The sequence below is a fragment of the Anticarsia gemmatalis genome, chromosome 23 (assembly GCF_050436995.1).
Source record: "Anticarsia gemmatalis isolate Benzon Research Colony breed Stoneville strain chromosome 23, ilAntGemm2 primary, whole genome shotgun sequence".
Taxonomy (NCBI): domain Eukaryota; kingdom Metazoa; phylum Arthropoda; class Insecta; order Lepidoptera; family Erebidae; genus Anticarsia; species Anticarsia gemmatalis.
This window is the reverse complement of record NC_134767.1, coordinates 9,011,939-9,031,149: the sequence shown is the minus strand read 5'-3', so window position 1 is coordinate 9,031,149 and position 19,211 is coordinate 9,011,939. Positions and strand designations below refer to the sequence as shown.

The 19,211-nt window shown below is 34.3% G+C and overlaps 1 protein-coding gene across 1 annotated transcript in view; it reads right to left on the bottom strand.

Moving 5' to 3' along the window:
• Nucleotides 1-1,108: 1,108 nt before the first annotated feature.
• The window catches only part of nolo (ADAMTS-like no long nerve cord), a 219,752-nt gene continuing 201,649 nt past the window's right edge, over nucleotides 1,109-19,211 (bottom strand). Inside the window, exons 18-29 of the mRNA XM_076129770.1 lie at nucleotides 18,192-18,374; nucleotides 17,720-17,872; nucleotides 16,608-16,786; nucleotides 13,299-13,405; nucleotides 9,488-9,597; nucleotides 7,399-7,491; nucleotides 6,455-6,702; nucleotides 5,239-5,347; nucleotides 4,695-4,848; nucleotides 4,074-4,219; nucleotides 2,046-2,217; nucleotides 1,109-1,504 (exon numbers count right to left, since the gene is read on the bottom strand). Coding sequence (XP_075985885.1) covers nucleotides 1,398-1,504; nucleotides 2,046-2,217; nucleotides 4,074-4,219; nucleotides 4,695-4,848; nucleotides 5,239-5,347; nucleotides 6,455-6,702; nucleotides 7,399-7,491; nucleotides 9,488-9,597; nucleotides 13,299-13,405; nucleotides 16,608-16,786; nucleotides 17,720-17,872; nucleotides 18,192-18,374 — 1,761 coding nt within the window. The 3' untranslated portion in view covers nucleotides 1,109-1,397. The remainder of the gene's footprint in view (nucleotides 1,505-2,045; nucleotides 2,218-4,073; nucleotides 4,220-4,694; nucleotides 4,849-5,238; nucleotides 5,348-6,454; nucleotides 6,703-7,398; nucleotides 7,492-9,487; nucleotides 9,598-13,298; nucleotides 13,406-16,607; nucleotides 16,787-17,719; nucleotides 17,873-18,191; nucleotides 18,375-19,211) is intronic.

The following is a 19,211-nucleotide window of genomic DNA, read 5'->3' as shown; positions in this document are numbered from 1 at the left end:
CATATGGAAAATTTTGTTACGAGACAAACGGGTTTCACTTTTCTTTCAACATCACGTATGCAAAAAAGCCGTTTTTAAGGCTACGTCTACACTGGCAAGCAGCTTAGATACTCTAGCGCCTAATTTTGTGAGGCAAACACTCTTCTTTCTTCTGAACTGGCTTAAAGCCTTGATTTAAGTCTAGCCTTAGCCTTGACTAAGCTTTAAGCACTAAGCCGCCTGACAGTGAGTACGTAGCCGTAAGTTTATAAAAGAAGTATTAAAATAACATTGATTTATTTCATTGGTTCAAAAAGTCAGTATCAGAAATGTATTTCACTGAAAAACAGTAGCACAAATTTCAGCAATCGACTTTTCAAAATACTGAATATATTTACTCTGAAATTGCACACAAATAACTGGGTATTTTTGATCCGTTGATAAGTTTTTTGGAATGAAATACTGTTGATATAGAACATTCTAGAATGGCTGTAAAGTCAAAAATACTATTAAACAGCCAGTTTTATCACTAACACATAAGTAATTGATAGTCTATCCAGTAGATAATGTTACAGATAATTTCTAAAATTCTGCCAAAATTTCACTTATCAATAGTGACACAGGCCGTTGTAGTATTTCTATCCCTGTCTTTCATAACACCTTTTGTTTTAAGAGAGAAAAGGACACAGATAAAAGAGTACTTTTGACTTTCCAGCCAGTCTTGCAATATAGAATTATAAGTTTATAACTAAGCCACGATAACTTCAGAATATTATAAACTATTTTCATTTGGGAAACTTCACAACTGTCTATAGCCTCAAAAAGTTCACTTCCATTTCACTTGAATGCGTTCATTCAAATTTGAATGTCAGTATCCGTCCGAATATTAATGTACACATTTTTCCAATCAGAATTTCCAAATTGAAATTCTACTAAATACCGATACGTTTTAAGGTTTTCAATTTGAAAGATCAAACGGGCAAAAATATTTCGATACCTTTCCAACACTATACAACTGTTGAATAAAACTTACAAATAAAAATAGCACTTTTTAGAAAATGTAACTGTGAAATTGGGACAATTATAATAGATAATTGGTTTAACTGACGTTTTTACCACCTATGGACAACTCGCAGTTACCTTATCAAGCAGAATTTGAACAGATATTATCTTTATTTGTCATATGATAGACGTCACTGTATCCATCTCACACTTTATTCATAAGTGGTAGGTAACGAGGGATTATTAATGTTACCATATTTAAATTAAAAAATCAGGCCCGTAAAAAATAGTACACTTAAATAACGAACATTAGAAAAAGGAAAAAATACTGGCCACTTTTCTCATTCAATATTCGTCTTCGACATTCAAATTTGAATTTGTAACGGTTCTAACCGCCATTTTGGCGTTTTACTCGCTCAATCCGAGCAAGTTTTGCAACACTGCTCTTTGTAACGCTTGAGCGCGCACATGTTCATGGCGCGGACGTTCTCGCAGAACCGGGAACTGTCCCGGCAGATACCATCTGTGGAGATAAACATCATTAGTAATGGGAACTGAAGGTATTTGAAGACCGTCGTAAAACGTGTGTTAAGGTTAAACTTCATCTCTTGTAAGACAGGATTAATCAATAAATTTACATACCTATAAACATTTGAACTCTTAAAATCTGCTGCATCTTTACTTTATGTTTATGTTTAGGATAGTAACTTTGTACTTTTTAGCATATCAGATAGAAGACTAAAATTGTGGCGAAGTAAATCAGTTAAGATTTTACGAAAAGATTTTTACAAAGAATTGCTACCAATCATACCAATAAATTAAAAAATTTGGATATCCATACAAATTAATTCAGGGTAAAAACCTTGCATCTCTGCAAGGTTTTCTGTAGATTTTTCGATGCAATAAACAAATAAATCATATTGAAAGCAATCAGTTGCATAGAATTAGTCCGGTTCCCACAGCGAGCGGAGCGGACCCATTAATGACTCTCTTAAACTCGCAAGCGCAAAGTGCATACTTGTCCGACTATTTGTTGGTTAGTTATTTAACTAATATTCCCTTACCTTTATTAACACAAGCATGAACCTGACAGGCTCTAGACACGGGAGGCCTGGACAGACCCTCGCAGGCTGCGCCGGCGCTGCGCTCCCGGGCTCGTCTCCTGCTGCCGGGCATGCGCCACACGCAGCGCAGCACCCGGTGCTGACGCCCGGGGGAGGAGCAGGGGCCTACGCACTAGAGAGGGGAGGGGGGTTAATATGGTGATGTGAGTTTTGTGAAGATTATAGATGACTGCCCGCCTGATGCTTCGTCCGCGTTGACTTTAGTTTTCCTGTTTTTAGAACATATTTTTATTGCTTATCCTTCATATTAGGTCGGGGAAAAATAATATTGCGAGAAGACTTTTCCCCGACCTAATATATAGGTACTTTTTCCGCTTTTTTACTCCCTTCGAGGGAATTTAGAATTGTTTCTTAGTGCTCCTCTTCACTTTTTAAGGAATCATACCAAATTTCAACTAGCACTATGAGAGGATTTTTAGATATTCCACTACGAAGGGTGTGAAATTTCACGCGGGCAAAGCCGCGGGCGGAGAGCTATAGTTAAAAAAAAAGTTAAAATCTTTCTGTTTTACGATTCAAGAGAAAGTGATAGTATTTCGAAAGTACCTAATTATTATTTACTTTAATCCAAAGATCTCTATTTAAATAGGCCAATTTATTACAATTAAAAAGGGTTATAGTCTCAAAGATTTCTCAAGTTAAATAAAATTATTTGAAGTAGCGAAACTAATTATGATATTTTACAATTAAAGTAACTCTAGGTTTCTTATTTAATTAAATAATAACTTTTAGACTCTGTTAATGAACCTGTAGAATGAAGGCTTTTCAGGCATCACAGATTATAGTTAGAAAGCCGATAAGAAGTCACAATTTTATGAAATACGAATAGACTTGCAAACATATTTATCTATCTAGATACAAAGATTAAATAAAGAAAAATGTATGAACAAAAAACTAGCCGAGTGGACTGGTAAAAACTGGCAATATGAACAGAAAACTACAAAACCGATATCGATAAAATTTGGTACAGAGATAGAGTTGACCCTGAAAAAAGGGGAGAAGGGGTTAAAAGTTGGGATAAATAGAAATATGAAATTACTGTCCTAAGTCACTAAATCGCGCGAACGAAGTCACGGGCAGTAGGTAATAATTAATATACAAAAAACCAAACTGTATTTATTTTGCAGTTAGACACTTAAATTCACAATCATTAAAACAAACAATTTGAAGAGAAAAGTAATTAAAATTAAAGTTTTAGAGGCGTGATTTGCTAGATTTATGACTGACCACTATTACTCCTAGTTTCAAATAGGCATGCGTTAAAATAGTTTGTTTATTGTCGTTTTACGAGTGCCCGTTTGAGATCGACATTTAGTTCTCGTTTGAGTAACGACTGTAGTATGGGAGACGTAGAAAAGCGATCTTCGCCCATTGTGTTAATAGAAAAAAGTATGGATAGAAAAAATTATGGTTACGAAATTTGGTATGTAAAAATATACCTATATTTGTCGTATATATTGTTAAAGTCTATTAATGTGTATAATCTTAGCCGATATTCGGCTACGAATACCAATTTCATTGAAGCTGTGCAGGACATTGTTTATAGTGTCCAAGTGTGTGCACAACACAGGTACACTCGCTATTCTTTGACTTGTTTAATGTCATAAGGCCAGTTATTTACGGAAAATTTAAAGCATTATTTTCAATGAAAATCGCTATTGCGTATCAATTGAAAACTGCAATTCTAATAATTTATTATTTTCAGGATTTGTGTAATTATTAGAGTTTCTGTTCTGACTTCACATGTTTATCATTATCGAATTTACATACGTAGCTAGAACCATATAATAAGTATGTTCAGTTGTTTCGTTACCATAGTACAAACTCTACTTACTCTAGATTCCGATGATCGTGTACGAGTTGTCTAAAACTATTGATTATTATTTGTTTACTTTTTACATAAACACCTTGAGATTACAGGGTTCTAATGATACAATTTAACGTCACTTCAATACCAAGGTCACTAACCTTACTCCAAGCGCCTACAGCCCAAGCTGCCCTGCAGGGCCTGGCCTCCCGCCGGGTCTTGTCAGGCCTGATGGTGACGTCACAGACGGAGTCGGCTACAACCGTGCCGTTGTCGCTGATGCATTCCACGCGACGATGGGACAGTGCTAGCAGGAAGAAAATAATCATGAATTGTAATGATATTATGTAAAGCTAAGGTGCAAAGGATATCATTAATGATGATAGGGTCAAAAAAATTTTTGCTTGTTATGGTAGTATATGGACCGTTTTCAAGGTAAAGAACGTATTTTTATTTTCTGCAGATATAGTGTTTGCAAATATGTATCTATCATACAGAAAATGGTCTAATCCGCAGTTAACAATTTTTTCATATCATCATCATGAAACGGCCACGTATGAAACCAGCTTATTTTTGTTTAGGTTAAATGATTACTTTTTGATTCAATCCTATGTTTACCATCATGGATTAAGTGTTTTTCATTTTGAACTTCGTACTTTCTTATTTAACCTCGCGTCTAAACAAATATTCTGCAGTAACAAACACGAATTTTGAAAAACCGCAGTAATATTCCCTGTAAAAACTCCCTAACAATATACCTTAACATACATAAAATAACATACCAGCACCGCTATTAGCACATTTAGGCTGCGACCACACACCCTCCCTCCACTTGGCGCACGTAACGGTGCAGTCTTGCACCTCGCCCGGCGGGGTCTTGCCGCGGGAGAGACACTCGGCCGCCGTCGCGAGACGTGTCGAGTTATCTGTCTTGCGCTGTTGGGGTGAATTGGGGTGAATATTAGTTTTAATTTTGAGGGTAGTTTTCAAAATGGTAGATATAGCAGCAGATATGGAGTTACATAAAATGTTATCTAGATTTTAGTTTTTTAATGGTCAGGAGTTTCTTGCAAGCTCTCTTGACTCTTTTTCAAGCTTAGGGTAAATTCAATCACTATATTATTAAATTTGAATTTCATCACATAGTACTTGATCGATATGAATATTGTGTCGATCTAGATTTTTTAAGCACTTATAAGTTGCCTATTGTTGATTTAATTTTACATAATAAAAATGTTCTTTCTTGCAAAACTTAGGTCATTCTTCAAATCTTAAACAGCACAACATCAAACTATATTAAAAATAAGTGAGTTTTGTAATATGTACCTGACACACAGTTCCTCGTATCTGATGTCCAATTTTACCACACGGTGCTTCACAAGCAGACCACTCAGTGGTCAGCCAGAAGAACTCGTCAGCATCCAGGTATTCATACCTAAATAATAAAAATATCTACAATAATAAAAACGGTAATGCAGTACCAAAGGTATCCATAATAAATTATTCTGCCTAAGTTTTGCTTTAGTTAAGCACACAAGATCAGACCTCTACACTTAATTGCAGGAGAACGGAACAACACGGAAAGCTTTCGTGGTCAAAGTGATAATTTCATAAATGAAGTACATACAGCTATTGAAAATTCAGTTAATAATTTCTCTCGATTAGACTTGTAGCATTGCCTGTAATTGAATTGCAGCAAATTTACTACCGTCAAGTTAATTCTACATAGTTTTAGACACTCATTTGTCAAACTCGAAGGTAATAGCTTAAACATTCATATTAAAATCTAGAGGTAAAAATTTTGCCTGTCGTAAATAATGTTTAAAGTTTTTGTTAATGTATTTTTTGTCCTTTTTATTAGTGTTTACCCTTTAACCATTTATTTTCATAGAACTCTAAACTAATATAGCATTCGTAATGAACTCACGTAACTACTTATATTGCTTTTTCTGAGGCTAATTTGTAATATGGCAAGGCAAATAAATTACCAAAAACGTTTTTAGTTTTTGACTGCAAATCCAATTTATTTCAAAATACACAATGTATTACTGAAATAAATCACGACCTCAAAAAACTCAATCAATTTATTTATGATTGCATTTTTTGTATAAAATATTATAAATATGTCACGTTTTCATTAAATATAGAATGTACATACATATTGTACTACTTATATCATATAGGCTATGATATAAGAATTTATAATGGTCTATATCTTTTCCATGCTAGAGGTCCACAGAAAGAATAATTTGATATTTGATAATATTTTTCATTCTGTTTACAACCCGCACTTGGCCAGCGTGGTAGATTGAAAGCCTTACCCCTCCCTCAATACGGGAGGAGATCCTTGTCCAGCAGCGACACAGTATTTTTTTCATTCTTTACTTAATTTTGAATATAAATATATGTATGAGAGTACTGGGTCCGAAAAAAATGGTGCACTGTAAATCTAAGTATTCAGGTGTATTCAGTAAACTACATACTTTATACTCGTACCATTTAAGCACTAAAAACCTTAGAATCTAATTATTCAAAAACTTACCTGGTCTCAGTAGTAGTTTCTGCAAAATGCTTCAAACTTTCAACTCTTCCTTCCTCATACATATTTCTATTATAATCTTCATTTATAATAATTATATCTGAATCATCATCTTCTGGGAAAACCATCTGTTTGTCTTCAAAATTGATGACGTGAGCCTGCGCTGGTACTCCATAGTTCTGGTACATGATGATGGAGTCTACAGTTCGTTGACCCCTGGAGTTGCCGAGTGTCTGAAAATTCCAAAACATCTGAACATATCAATTATATGAGCCCTAATTTTCTTAGTGTAATATATTTTTGTCTTATGATAAGTTATTTTAGTCCCGAAATTTAGTTTTGCAAATGATGTGGAAATAAAATGAAATCAAAAGATATTTTGTTGATGATGTTGATGTTACGAAAACAAGTAGATGTTTTTAATATTTGAATGAAATTAGTTACCCACAAGTTTTAATAGTTAACAACATAAAGAACTTTAGAATCCAATGATCTTTTTTATTTGGAAATTAGTTTCAATCTATGTTCTTAAAAATGATATTAGTTCATGAAAATAAACAGCTTCAAATGAAAATGTTTTACACGAAATAATGTTAGGCCCCTAGAAATAAGTTTGAATAGAACTCAAAAGGTGAATAACCTCAAATTAACAACCAAAATAATTAAAGTATGAATCTGAAGGTGAAAGCACCTGATAGTCGGAATTACATAATAATTTTTGCTTATCCTATTTAGAACTATAACGCACTCTAAAGGAAATGCTGTTAATATTCAACACTATTACAGAACAGAACAAACTCTACAATATCATCCCATCCGACTATTAGGACACCCAAAAAATACTGAAAAACAAAACACCAAATAAAAGAACACCAAAAGAAAATTCGTTTCAAGTTATCTTCATGCGTCATGCGACCCCAAAAGTCCCAGTTTTGGAAACTTCTCACCTGAAGCTGCATAACTATGTAATGCAGGCAAGGCAGTACCCTGGCCGCACTGCTTCGCTTCGGAGGAAGCATCTGTGATGAGACGGCACTCTTCTGAGTATCCCAAGCGGCGTGCAAAGAGGTTAGGTTAAGCTTAAGTGTGGAGATATCGTCTTTATTGTGAAGGAGTAAAAGTAATTTTTGTGTGATACTAAAATTGGTTCTAAACGCGGTGGGAATTTAAAAGGTTAGTCTTATTTGTTACTCGACGTTTCGACCGACCTATATCGGATTTTTTTCGTAATCTAATAAGCTTAATTGATCTTATATTTGTATTTGTAGCTTAGACTGGAAAATATGATTTCAAAATATTCTAATATGTATTCAGAATTTTATAACTAAACGAGTTTTGCTGAAATAGTTATCGAAGCAATCAAAACTTTAACAAAAATGAAACGATTAAACTGTCGCTATAATTGTCAAAATTCTAAAATACGTTTTCAAATATTGTTCTAACCGTAATAAAAAACTTACGAACAATTTTAGCTACATTTAAAATTGTATTATCAGATGAAACAATAAAAACAGATTTTGGAGTCAAACATAAAAAATATTATCACGCTTTAAAACAGTATTTTCACGTAAGATTAAACAACATAGCAGGTAACAAAGTGGTTTATTCACAAATCAGTACCTATAAAACATTATGATGGCAAATTTATGCTCTTGATAAGTAACTCATACAAGAACATCATCTAGATATACAACAAGTTTATGAAACTCGTAAAATCGGTTGTAAATTTTATTACTATCATTACAGGGAGACTGGGACTGTAGATTATCGGGCTATGATTATAAATGATTGGATTTTGAGGATATTATGCTGTTGGAATGCGAGTTTGTTCGTCGAACACAATTTGGTGGAAAGCATTCGCTTGGACAAGCTTGTGACGTCATCAGCTCGTTTGTTGATTTTATGTGTTCAAACTTTTTGTCGACCAAATTTTTGTAGTGTGGTGTTGATTTTATTTTTTTTAACTGAGCGCTTTGGTTAAGTAATAAAATGTTTCGGTGCAGTTACTGCTAAATTTGTTTTGCTGTATTTTTATTACAATAAAATCATCACACGGCTCGATCAAGTCGAGCAAACCATAAACGGGTTTGTACAAAAAAAATAACTAATCTGAGTTTTATATGGTGATAATACAAATGGCAAAGTAATTGTTACCATAACTCATCTTCCTAACTACTTAACAATATAATTGCCTATTTTTCAAGTAAAATCTTATGATGTTTTTCTGTCATCGTGGGTAACCGGCATAAAATTTTTAGTAAAAGCTTTTCTTTTATAAGATTTGTAGCCACGATATTCCTCACAACATTATCTTTACACTAGATTTCTACGAAACAAAATAGACAGAATTCCAGACAATTTTTAAATGTAGTTTGTTTGTAAGATATTCAGAGCGTAGCGACTTAATGTGACTTGTTTGACAGTTTACTATAAAAAACGTATAGTATAAACAAATGTAAAAAGCAGAGAGATAGACGAGTGGTATAATTTCGCACCTTTCTCTGAAGTGGTCGATGGTTTGAAACCGAGGCAACACACCAATGACTTTTCGAAGTTGTGTGTGTATTGAGATTAATTATCACTCGCTCTCAAAGGAAAATATTGTGATGAAACCTTGCATGGAAAATGGAAATGGCTTTGAATAGAGACCGGTGCAGGAGGGAAGGCAAATGCCCGACAATGGGACAGTATACGTTGAAAAAAAACGAACCCTTGCATGCCTAAATTTGTTTAGTGTATATTTTCTTGAGAGCACGTAAAGTCCTCAACCTGCACTTTGCAAGCGTGATGGACTAAAGGCCTATTCTGTTCCTCATTTGGAAAGAGACTCTTGCCCAGCAGTGGGACAGAAAGAAAACCAAAGAAAACGTATCTTTTGCGATTTTTTTTTCTTATTTACTGCATCTGATTTATCACTGCAGTGGGACAGTAACGGGTAAAAAACATGAAATAGCGATAGTTTAGTTTTCCAGACGATATCTCCACACTACAGTTTGATATTCTATACTTAAGTTAGTGATAATATTGAGTTGTTACCTCGTGTTCGTCGTACATGTCTCGCTCTTGAGAATTGAAGCTTGGAGACGCTTTAGTGCTTGTTGTGGCTGTGTTACCGTAGAGGGCGTCGCGGACTTTATCCATTTTACCTGTTTTAAAGATTATTGCATATTTATTGTGTTTATATTCAAGGTTTTGTTAAGTACATAGTATACAAATATGATTAATAATGAAAAGGATATAATTGTGTAATTATTTGTTCATACAAGCTTGACTAATATGTCGTCGAGAAAGTTTAATATGATATTCGCTTGTATCCTTTCAAATTATGACTTATTGACGAATATTCCAGAAAAGATTTTAAGTACGGGTTTGAAAAAGAGATTCATTCGTTAAGGGTTTGACAATTATCTAAAGTTGAAATGTTCACAAATCTGTAATTGCTTGCTAAAAACCACCCTTAAAAATAACACTTAACTTCACAAATCTCTTCATAGTCAACAACAAATAGCAATCACAAATATCAAACAAATAACGGAATAGAAACTCCGCCATCAAAATGTTATCGTACACTGCAGTTTGGAAGCATCAAGTCTCCACGCACGGCTGGCGAGCACCTGATCAAATATCTAGCAATCGAACAATCTCAAATAGAAAGCGTCCATCTCAACGTCATTTGAATCTGAGATTGTATATACAGTATATTGGGAAAGCTAGATACTGTACGCTTGTTAACAATCTGTTTTAGAATTGTACCTTTAGAAATGAATATGATAAATACATATTTTATGTTAACTCTCTTTATTTAATGATATCCTAAATATATTTACAAAAAATATAAGCAAAAGTATTAATTTAATAACAAATTTAATTAGGTGGCCATTATTAACTACTATCATTATGGGTCCAAGAGTTTATAGATTGTTTTATCTTATATACGATTACTTATAATTGCTAGCTAAAATCTCCTCCAACCGCAATCGGCTAGCGTGGCGAACTAAAATTCTAATCCCTCCCTCGTTTGGGAGGATACCCTTGACAGTGTACAGGCACTAACGAAAATGATGGCTCTTAATTCCTTATTTACTAGGATCATTTAATTTTGCTAAATTATATGATCCTAGTAAATAAGGATATATAAGTTTGATTATGCATCATTTGTTAGTCCTGTCTCTTGTATTCTTCTCGAAGATTATGCCCCCAATTATGGTCTGAAATCAAGCTTTTCCCTATTTTTGTACCTACGACATTGTTAATCAAGCATTTCTGTACAATTCTCATATATATTCAATAGCGTTTATACTCATACAAAAGAAAAACGCTATTGAATAGATAAACTACCGCTACATGTACTCAGAAACCGGGGGTTAATCACTTAGTACCTTTTATTGCATGTAACCGACTGTCATTTAATTAATATCTGTACAAACTTAAGTACCGTATGCATATGACTTTATTTCGTTTAAATTGATGGGCACGCTTTGATTCAAGGTATACAGTATCTAGTCTTCAATATCTGAGAGGTACAGGTATACCTACCTCTAAATGGATCGTCTTCCTTTGAGGGTTTAGATTACGTTAGTAGTCCGAGCGATTGAGTGAAAGACTTTGCCAATATGTTATAAGAGTTTCTTTAGGATTTAAGATAGCTGCAGTATGAACTGCTGAAGACGATTTACGTAAGTTTCCGTAGATATCGATGGTTTGAGAATATTGCTTGGTAATAGATTTGCTTTTACGAATAGGAACTATGTAAACAGAACGAATTAAAATGATGTAGAACCTTTGCATATTATATTAACATGGAACAACCAGTCAGCTAAGACTTTTCGTATAAATTTGGCGTATTTTTTTTATAAACATGATTATTTACGTATTGACACTATGTGGTTTTAAGTAGCTGCTACTTACATAAATGTTTGTATCTGCACAGGATGTATTACAGTTGCGAATCTGATAAATAATGGCAATCGCAAACACGTTGCCTACCAGAGGAAGTAGGTTACAGAAAATATTAATCCGTTTTCAAAAAGACTTTATCCAAGGCAATCCCTGTTGAGTAATTGACTGTTAAGTACACTAAAGAAAGATTTATAAACTACTGAAACTGGGTTGCTTTAAAAGACACTTTAAAAAGTTGAAATTTTACAAAAATAAAAGCTTTTAATTGGAAATTTATCTAGTGTTGGGCGAGCACTCGACGTCGTAGTCTCTGGCCAGTGTCGGATCTTAATTAATTTGCTGCAAAACTTGTAAGTAAGCTGCGCCATTGCGGTGTTTTGTCAAATTATATACCGAGGTACTGGTAGAAAATAAAATAATTTAAAACATATAGGAGAAGATTCAAGCCTAACATATAAATCACAAGAAGTTTTACACTTTCGACATATTATGACAACGGTTATGACATTTGAGTTTATGATTTCTTTGGTCTCTATCTACCCCAATGGAAAAAATGTATGAATATACGTATGCAATTCCACATGTCTTCTCTCCTATTTAACTAGGAGTTAGCCAAAAAGAAAGTAGTGTTAGAGACAAGGTCATGTATCGTATCATATGCTATTATTGCTTGCATTAACAACTTATTTTCAGGATATACTAAAGGATTTTTGGAAATAACAAAGGTGGATGCAACAAGCCGGTGAATAAAACTATTAAACCAACAACATCTGGAACTCCTTTTGAATACTGATGGACCAGATACAATAGAAAACACATTGTTTCTACATTTAACACAGAAAAATACACAAATTTGTCTTTATCCTGACTACAGGAAAAAGATGAACAACATTTCGACCTCCAAAGTATTCGTTAAATTCTAGTTATTTCATCGTAAGGTTGGTTTCAAATTTGTTTAGCCGTTCGAAATCCTTTGACATGGCTTAACGACTGTTAGTCGTGTCTGAGTAGATGACAGTCGGAACAGACTTTTTTCTTGCCCTTTGTGAGACGGTGCGGCTACCCGTCTAGAGGATTATCGCGCAAAGGTTGCTTAACCTATCATTTACCGACCGGTGAGCGCAACGCTTCAAAATAATTCGCTATAATAACGTAATATTTCGTAACTATGTGCAGACCGTACTTATGTTTGAAATATTTGAGAGCTGCAAATTTGTGAGAAGACCGCCGGTTGTAAAAGTGAGTGAATAGGGAACGTTTCAGTAGCAACGGCTTGTATAACTCTCAAGTGCCCGACTGACCTTTACGAGTTAAGTACTGAATAATAAATAGGACTGTTTAATATTGTATTTTGAGTTTTTATTACTGGTACTATAATGGTGACATTTTAAATATATTTTGTTGTTTTAATTTCTAAATACAGAGATTATTTGATTCTAGAGTTAGTCAGTGTTTTATGACAACCAAACACTTCGATTATTTAATTAAGTTATGACGACAAAACAACAGTCATATTTACTTGGTTATTATACATACGTACATGGCTTACATGTGAAAGGTAAACAATCATCAAAAATAATCATGTCGGAGACCTCAACACCCCAAAATGGTAGACTACCCAAATCGTTATACCGAGAATTCGAAAGTCCTCTACATAATTGATTAGATAGACATAGGTTTATTTATATCCGATAATATATTTATAATGCAAAGGAATATATCCTTAGTTGTCGAAACAAACATAATGAGTTTTAATTTCTTAGACTTACTACACGCGTATTCGGTTCGGCACGTTGGGTACGCCAATAGTTATCGAATAACAAAACCACTCGGCTTGGGCTGATCGAGTTCATCTAAACATATTTGGTTTTGCCACTCAGCTATTAATACATAGATTATAATATAACTTTATTATAGAACTATCCAATACAAGTTGATATACCCTTACCTTTCTGTCTGTTCTTATAGTTCTTCCTGGAGTCCCCCGGCCGCTGTTCATGTGACTGGTCGTCTGATGTTCCGCCGATCATCGCTCTGTATCTACCGTCTGCTCTGCTGTTGACAAAATTATAACATTAAAATTGTTTCGACAAATGTAATGCACACTCAAGGCCTTTTTAATGCCTAATGCATTAAGCCTACATCTGCACCCTGGGTGGAGTGCAGGATTATGTGGGACTCTCCCGCCAGAAGATAGACAAGGCCTACCCTCTCCCTTATTTTTAGAATAGTCACTTGTCCAGCAATGGGGCAGTGTTATTTTCTTTAAAGCAGGTTTTTTTTCATGAAACTAGGTTTGGCCCTGCATGCGAAAATTTAATGTAAAGCATTTTTGGGTGTATTTCTAAGTTTCTTCTCTTGGCTGACTTACCCTATTTATAATTAATTAATTTCAAGATCTTAAGTATTTTTTAAAGATATATCGTTATAGTTAGCATTCCTTAGTATATAATATATACTTTAGTACTTTTTTGAAAAACCATAACGAACATTTTTCAGCTTTTTAGTTTAATATTATTAAGCTAAAAAGTTGGAAAAGGTAAGTTGGAAAAAGGTTCGTCAAAAAAATGCTAAATGCTGTAAATATTCACGTATCGACTTCAGTCAATGAAGCAGGTCCATTTATACCGGTATAGATTGAACACCCAAAAACCTTTAATACTAAAGTACCTACGACGGAAACAAAAGCCTACCGTATTGATTGATTGATTCCAATGAGATGCCACTTTCATGACCTTAATGACTCACTATTATTTTGAAATTGGGACACCCCGGTCTGTTCTTTATACTCTTGTGATATTTCACGATCAGTTTAACCGTTTAATTGAATTATATTGAGATATTTATTAACCAGGTTATTGGTATTTTAACCACTTAAGTGGTGTTATTAATATCTATACTAATATAATAAAGCTGAAGAGTTTGTTTGTTTGTTTGTTTGTTTGTTTGTTTGAACGCGCTAATCTCAGGAACTACTGGTCCGATTTGAAAAATTATTTCAGTGTTGGATAGCCCATTTATCGAGGAAGGCTATAGGCTATATAACATCACGCTACGGTTATAAGGAGCGGAGTAGCAACGAAAAATGTTACAAAAACGGGGAAAATTTTGACCCATTCTCTTAGGTGACGCAAGCGAAGTTGCGCGGGTCAGCTAGTTTTTAATAAGCAGTGCGCTTTGACAACGATAGTGTGTGGGATTGCTGATATCAAAATTACTTTAAGTCTCGATTTCTGGGTCAGGCAATTGGATATTTATTTTGTTGATTAACTCTTCTTTGGGAAATTCTTAACCAGCAGTGGACAGTGTTGGATCCAAATTGGTTATTACGCCTTTAGGAACACCACATTTTAAGATAAAATCCAGATTTCAGCAATGATCTATCTTAATAGATGAACAAAAGTTTTCGTCCGAATCCATACTAATATTATAAATGCGAAAGTAACTCTGTCTGTCTGTCTGTCTGTCTGCTACTCAATCACGCCTAAACTACTAAACCAATTTGCATGAAATTTGGTATGGAGATATTTTGATACCCGAGAAAGGACATAGGCAATATATCATCACGCTACGACCAAAAGGAGCAGAGTACCAGTAATAAATGTTACAAAAACGGGGAAAAATTTCACCCATTCTCTCTTATCGGACGCAAGCGAAGTTGCGCGGGTCAGCTAGTAAATAAATAAAGACTTAAGGTTCTCCAACTTAAGATATTAATTTATACCTAAACATCAATAATATTTCACATAAATCATTTCTAAACAATTTAAAAATCAGCCTTGTGTTACCAAGTTCCCATTTTTCATATAGTTGGAATAATTTCAATAGTGTCACAGATAATTCCCACTGAATATTTATTGAGCGTTCCTGTAACATATTTCCTAGCGTTTACGATGCTCTCTCAAAGAGTTTATGTTGCAAACAACGTTGGAATCGTTATTGAAAAGGAATTCCTTTCTGTATTCAACGAACTACTTTGAAAATATATTGTAGTTTGTAATCATTGCTTCGAATAGCAATTGTATGCTGGTTTGAAAGTAGAGATGTGTTTTTGTTTTATGAGAACATAGTTCAAATTTTTCTAACGATACAAACAGGCCTTTGGGAAGTAGCTTGAAATTTGACAACGAAACGAAAAAGGCTGATATTTTTTTATCTTACTGTCCCACTGCTGGGCAAGAATTTAAAGGGCAACAAATAAAAAAAAAAAAGCAGAAATTTGCTCATGTCTACCGTTGGTTGTCTTATACATCTAGACTGGACTACCAGCCATATATCTAGAAATATGTAGCTAAACATGACGCGTGTATACAGTACAGCTTAACTCCATAGAGACAAACCATTATAAAAAAAATTAACCCATTAATGTCCCACTGCTGGGCAAGGGAGTCCCGTAATGAGGGAGGGGTTAGGCCTTGACTCCGCCACGCTGGCCAAGTGCGGGTTGGGGACTTTGCATGCCCCAAATGTATGAAGCAAATTTGCCGTTGCAGCATGTGATAATTATTTCTAATACAAACAACTTCGAAAAGTCATTGGTGTGTTGCCTCGGGTTCGAACCTGCGACCACTTACGTGGGAGATGTCAACTTATACCACTCGGCTATCACTGCCATTAGTAATTAAAATTAGTCGTTTGTTTGAAAACCAATGATAAAGTTCATTAATTAGTTTCGATACTCAAGAGTTAGATGAACAATGATTGAAGTACAAAATGTTTTAGACGTAGGGCTTCCGATTCTGGAAAGGGAATAGGAAACTGCCTTGAACAAGATAGTATATATTGTATTAATTATAATTTTCGGAGGTACTGTTGCTACCTTGTTTTAGAGGCTCAATTCTATAACCCTATTTTTGATCTTGTGGTTAGAGCAAAAAAGACTTAAGGTGAATGTATTAAAACCTTTACATGAGTATTTAAGTCTGTTTTGCTTTTAAGGCTAAACCATTGAACCGATTTTGATGAAGTTTAGCATGGAAACAAATTGAAAACACGAATAAATAACAAATAATTTTCTACAAAAAAATGCTGCTAAAATTTACATACGGAGGTAATGAAAGAACCAGGAGAAAACACAGAACACATGTCTTTTCAAAATTCAAGGGGTCTGAAAAAGGATATGAAACTTTACACACGTCAAAGATCCATCCAGTGGTAGCAAACATATTTTTATAGACATGTGTCCCACTGCTGGATAATGGCTTCTAAAAGTAAACAAATGTATTTGCTAAAACCGCTTTAACAAATACCAACTTACCTGTCAGACAGTGGCGACGAAGGCTCATCCAACGCCTTATGTCGTTCAATCTCCTCACTGGAAGGAAACTCTCCAGGTCTTGGCTTCACCAGCAACGTCAGGTTGGCACTGGACCTGCCGGCCACGCAGGTGTACACGCCGTGGTCGCGGAGTGAGAGGGCTGTGATACGGAGGGCACCCTGCGACAAAACATGATTATGAAAGATTGATTTTTTGAGATTTAAGTATTTTCTGATATTTGTATATTATTGATATTTGTTTTTGCTGAATAGTAACTTGATGAATGTTACTTGTAATTTTAAAAATTAGTATTAGTTGTTCATTAACAATTTGAATCCATTAAGTCCATTCGAAAAAAATAACGATAACGTGAAAAATTATACGTAAAAATTGCAATTCATTTTTTGTACAAGATAACAATAATCAGCTGTAAATACGTCTGATGAAACGATGTCAATTTAATACGTCAAAATAATAATGCAGTATCTATTCAATAAAGGAACTTATTTACAATAAAGTCTAAATACTCAGCAACCCCCTATAACCCCAAAATTGCATCACAACCCTTGTACTACAATACCAAGACACAAAGATCAAAGCTTATAACACAACACAATGTGACGGAAGCCGTGGTCTGTTCACTGAGAACTGCATGCGGAATACTGTGGTACTACTACTTCCTGTCAATGAGGCTTTACTGCACTGTAGTAGTAGTGATATACTATTGTAGCCTTCTATATTTTAGGTAATTGGGGAACATGCTGAGTATTATTAAAGACACTCGGTTTATACTTTTAGAATATAAGAGTTTCAGTTTTCGATAAATTTCTAACAAAAAGTACAATGACTTGCTTAATTTATTACAAAACTTCACGTAAACATATCATTATTTAGAATAAGAAAAAATGCTCAATTTCAACAATTTAAAGTAGTATATTATATCTACTTAACGGCGCGTCCAAAATTAAGTCAAATAATATGTATATAATATGTATATAATATTTATATAATAATGTACGTGTCTGCTTCTTTTGGACGACCATCCAGCCTAACACTCCGTTAACCCATCAACAGTAATGTGGTAAAAACAAAAACTAAAAACAAAAATTTACCTTCTTAGAGATCTTGTACTTCTTTGACTTGGTGATGATCTGATGATCCTTGGCCCATTGTATCTTGGTCCTGTTGTACCCTTTCACCGGGCATTTGATCTTCACTTGGGTTCCGTAAAAAATTGTCGCAGACCCGCCCACTTTCACTGTTACCTTTTAAAGTAGATGAATATGTAAGTTATTTTACAATCGAAGATAACAAAAAAATAGTTATTAATTAACAATATTTAATCAAAACAGCTAGTTTCTCTCAAAAAATATTATAAAACATTAATTCAATATGCGCTGAAATAAACAATTTAGGAAAAATTTTTTTAAGCCAAGCGAATAATTTTCAGTTGGAGGGAAAGAGAAGAAGAAACTCTCTAACTAAAGAATATAATCATTTTTGCATTCGTTTTAGATATCTATAAGAAGGAGCTGTTTGTCACACTCTAAAAGCGTGGCAAAAATCTTATATTTATTCTCTTACCTTCTTCTTCTTCGGGTCATGTTGTATATAAGAAGAATTAGCCAGGGAAATCTCTGGAGACGCTGTATCCAATAAACAAGGTCTTGAGTTGCATGACTTGGTGGCAGCAGGTCTTGGAGAGCTGCAGAGCGACGCCGGTCGTTCCACCACGTGGGATTGTGCCATTATTTGTTTACACTCCACCTAAAGGACAAATGTGAGGATTATAGTAAAACTTGTTGAAGATTAGAAGTACTATAATATGCTTCTACTAATGGCTAATTCTTCTATAAACAGTTATCGACAAATTTTATATGAAACCTGATCAGCGTTTCTAGCGGGTGTCACAGAAAAACTAATATGTGGGTACTTTAAATTTGAAATGACGTCTTGATACTTAGTACTGTTAATAAAATCTGCAACTCTCATACTTTCGTTTAGAAAAAATCATATTTTAGTAACTAGTAAAATAAAAAAGGACATAGGCTACTTCAGAAAATTCAGGTGGCGGACAAAGTCGCGGGTAAAAGCTCGTTATATCGAAACGGTAAACAATCTGACAATTATCAGTGAGTCAACAGCCCCTTTTTAAAAAGGTAGGTTAGGCTATCTAGTTTTACTCTAAAATCTAGACGTTACGAGAGTTTGGATATTATTAGTTTTTAAACTAGAGGTCAGGAACTTCGTAAATTACAATTTCTAAAAGTTAATTTAAAAGTTTCCTTGAAAATATTTTTAGGTTCGACGTTGGCACGGAAAGTGTTTTAGGAAAAATGTTATTTTATGTTTTTTAGATTATGATTGAAGCGTTTTGGGAAAATAATGAAGGTTTTTCTAGGTAGACGTAAAGCAAAGTTTACAACTTTCTGTGGAACATCCTTGAAAATTCGTTTTCAATTTTAGTTTTGTAGTACCTTCATTCAAATACTCGTAAACGTTACAATTCCAACTAAATCTTAAAAACAGACAGTAATTCGTTTGTGTTTTTTTTAATTGCCTCTGTGGCGCGGTCGGTAGTATATGCGACTGCGGTGCGAGAGG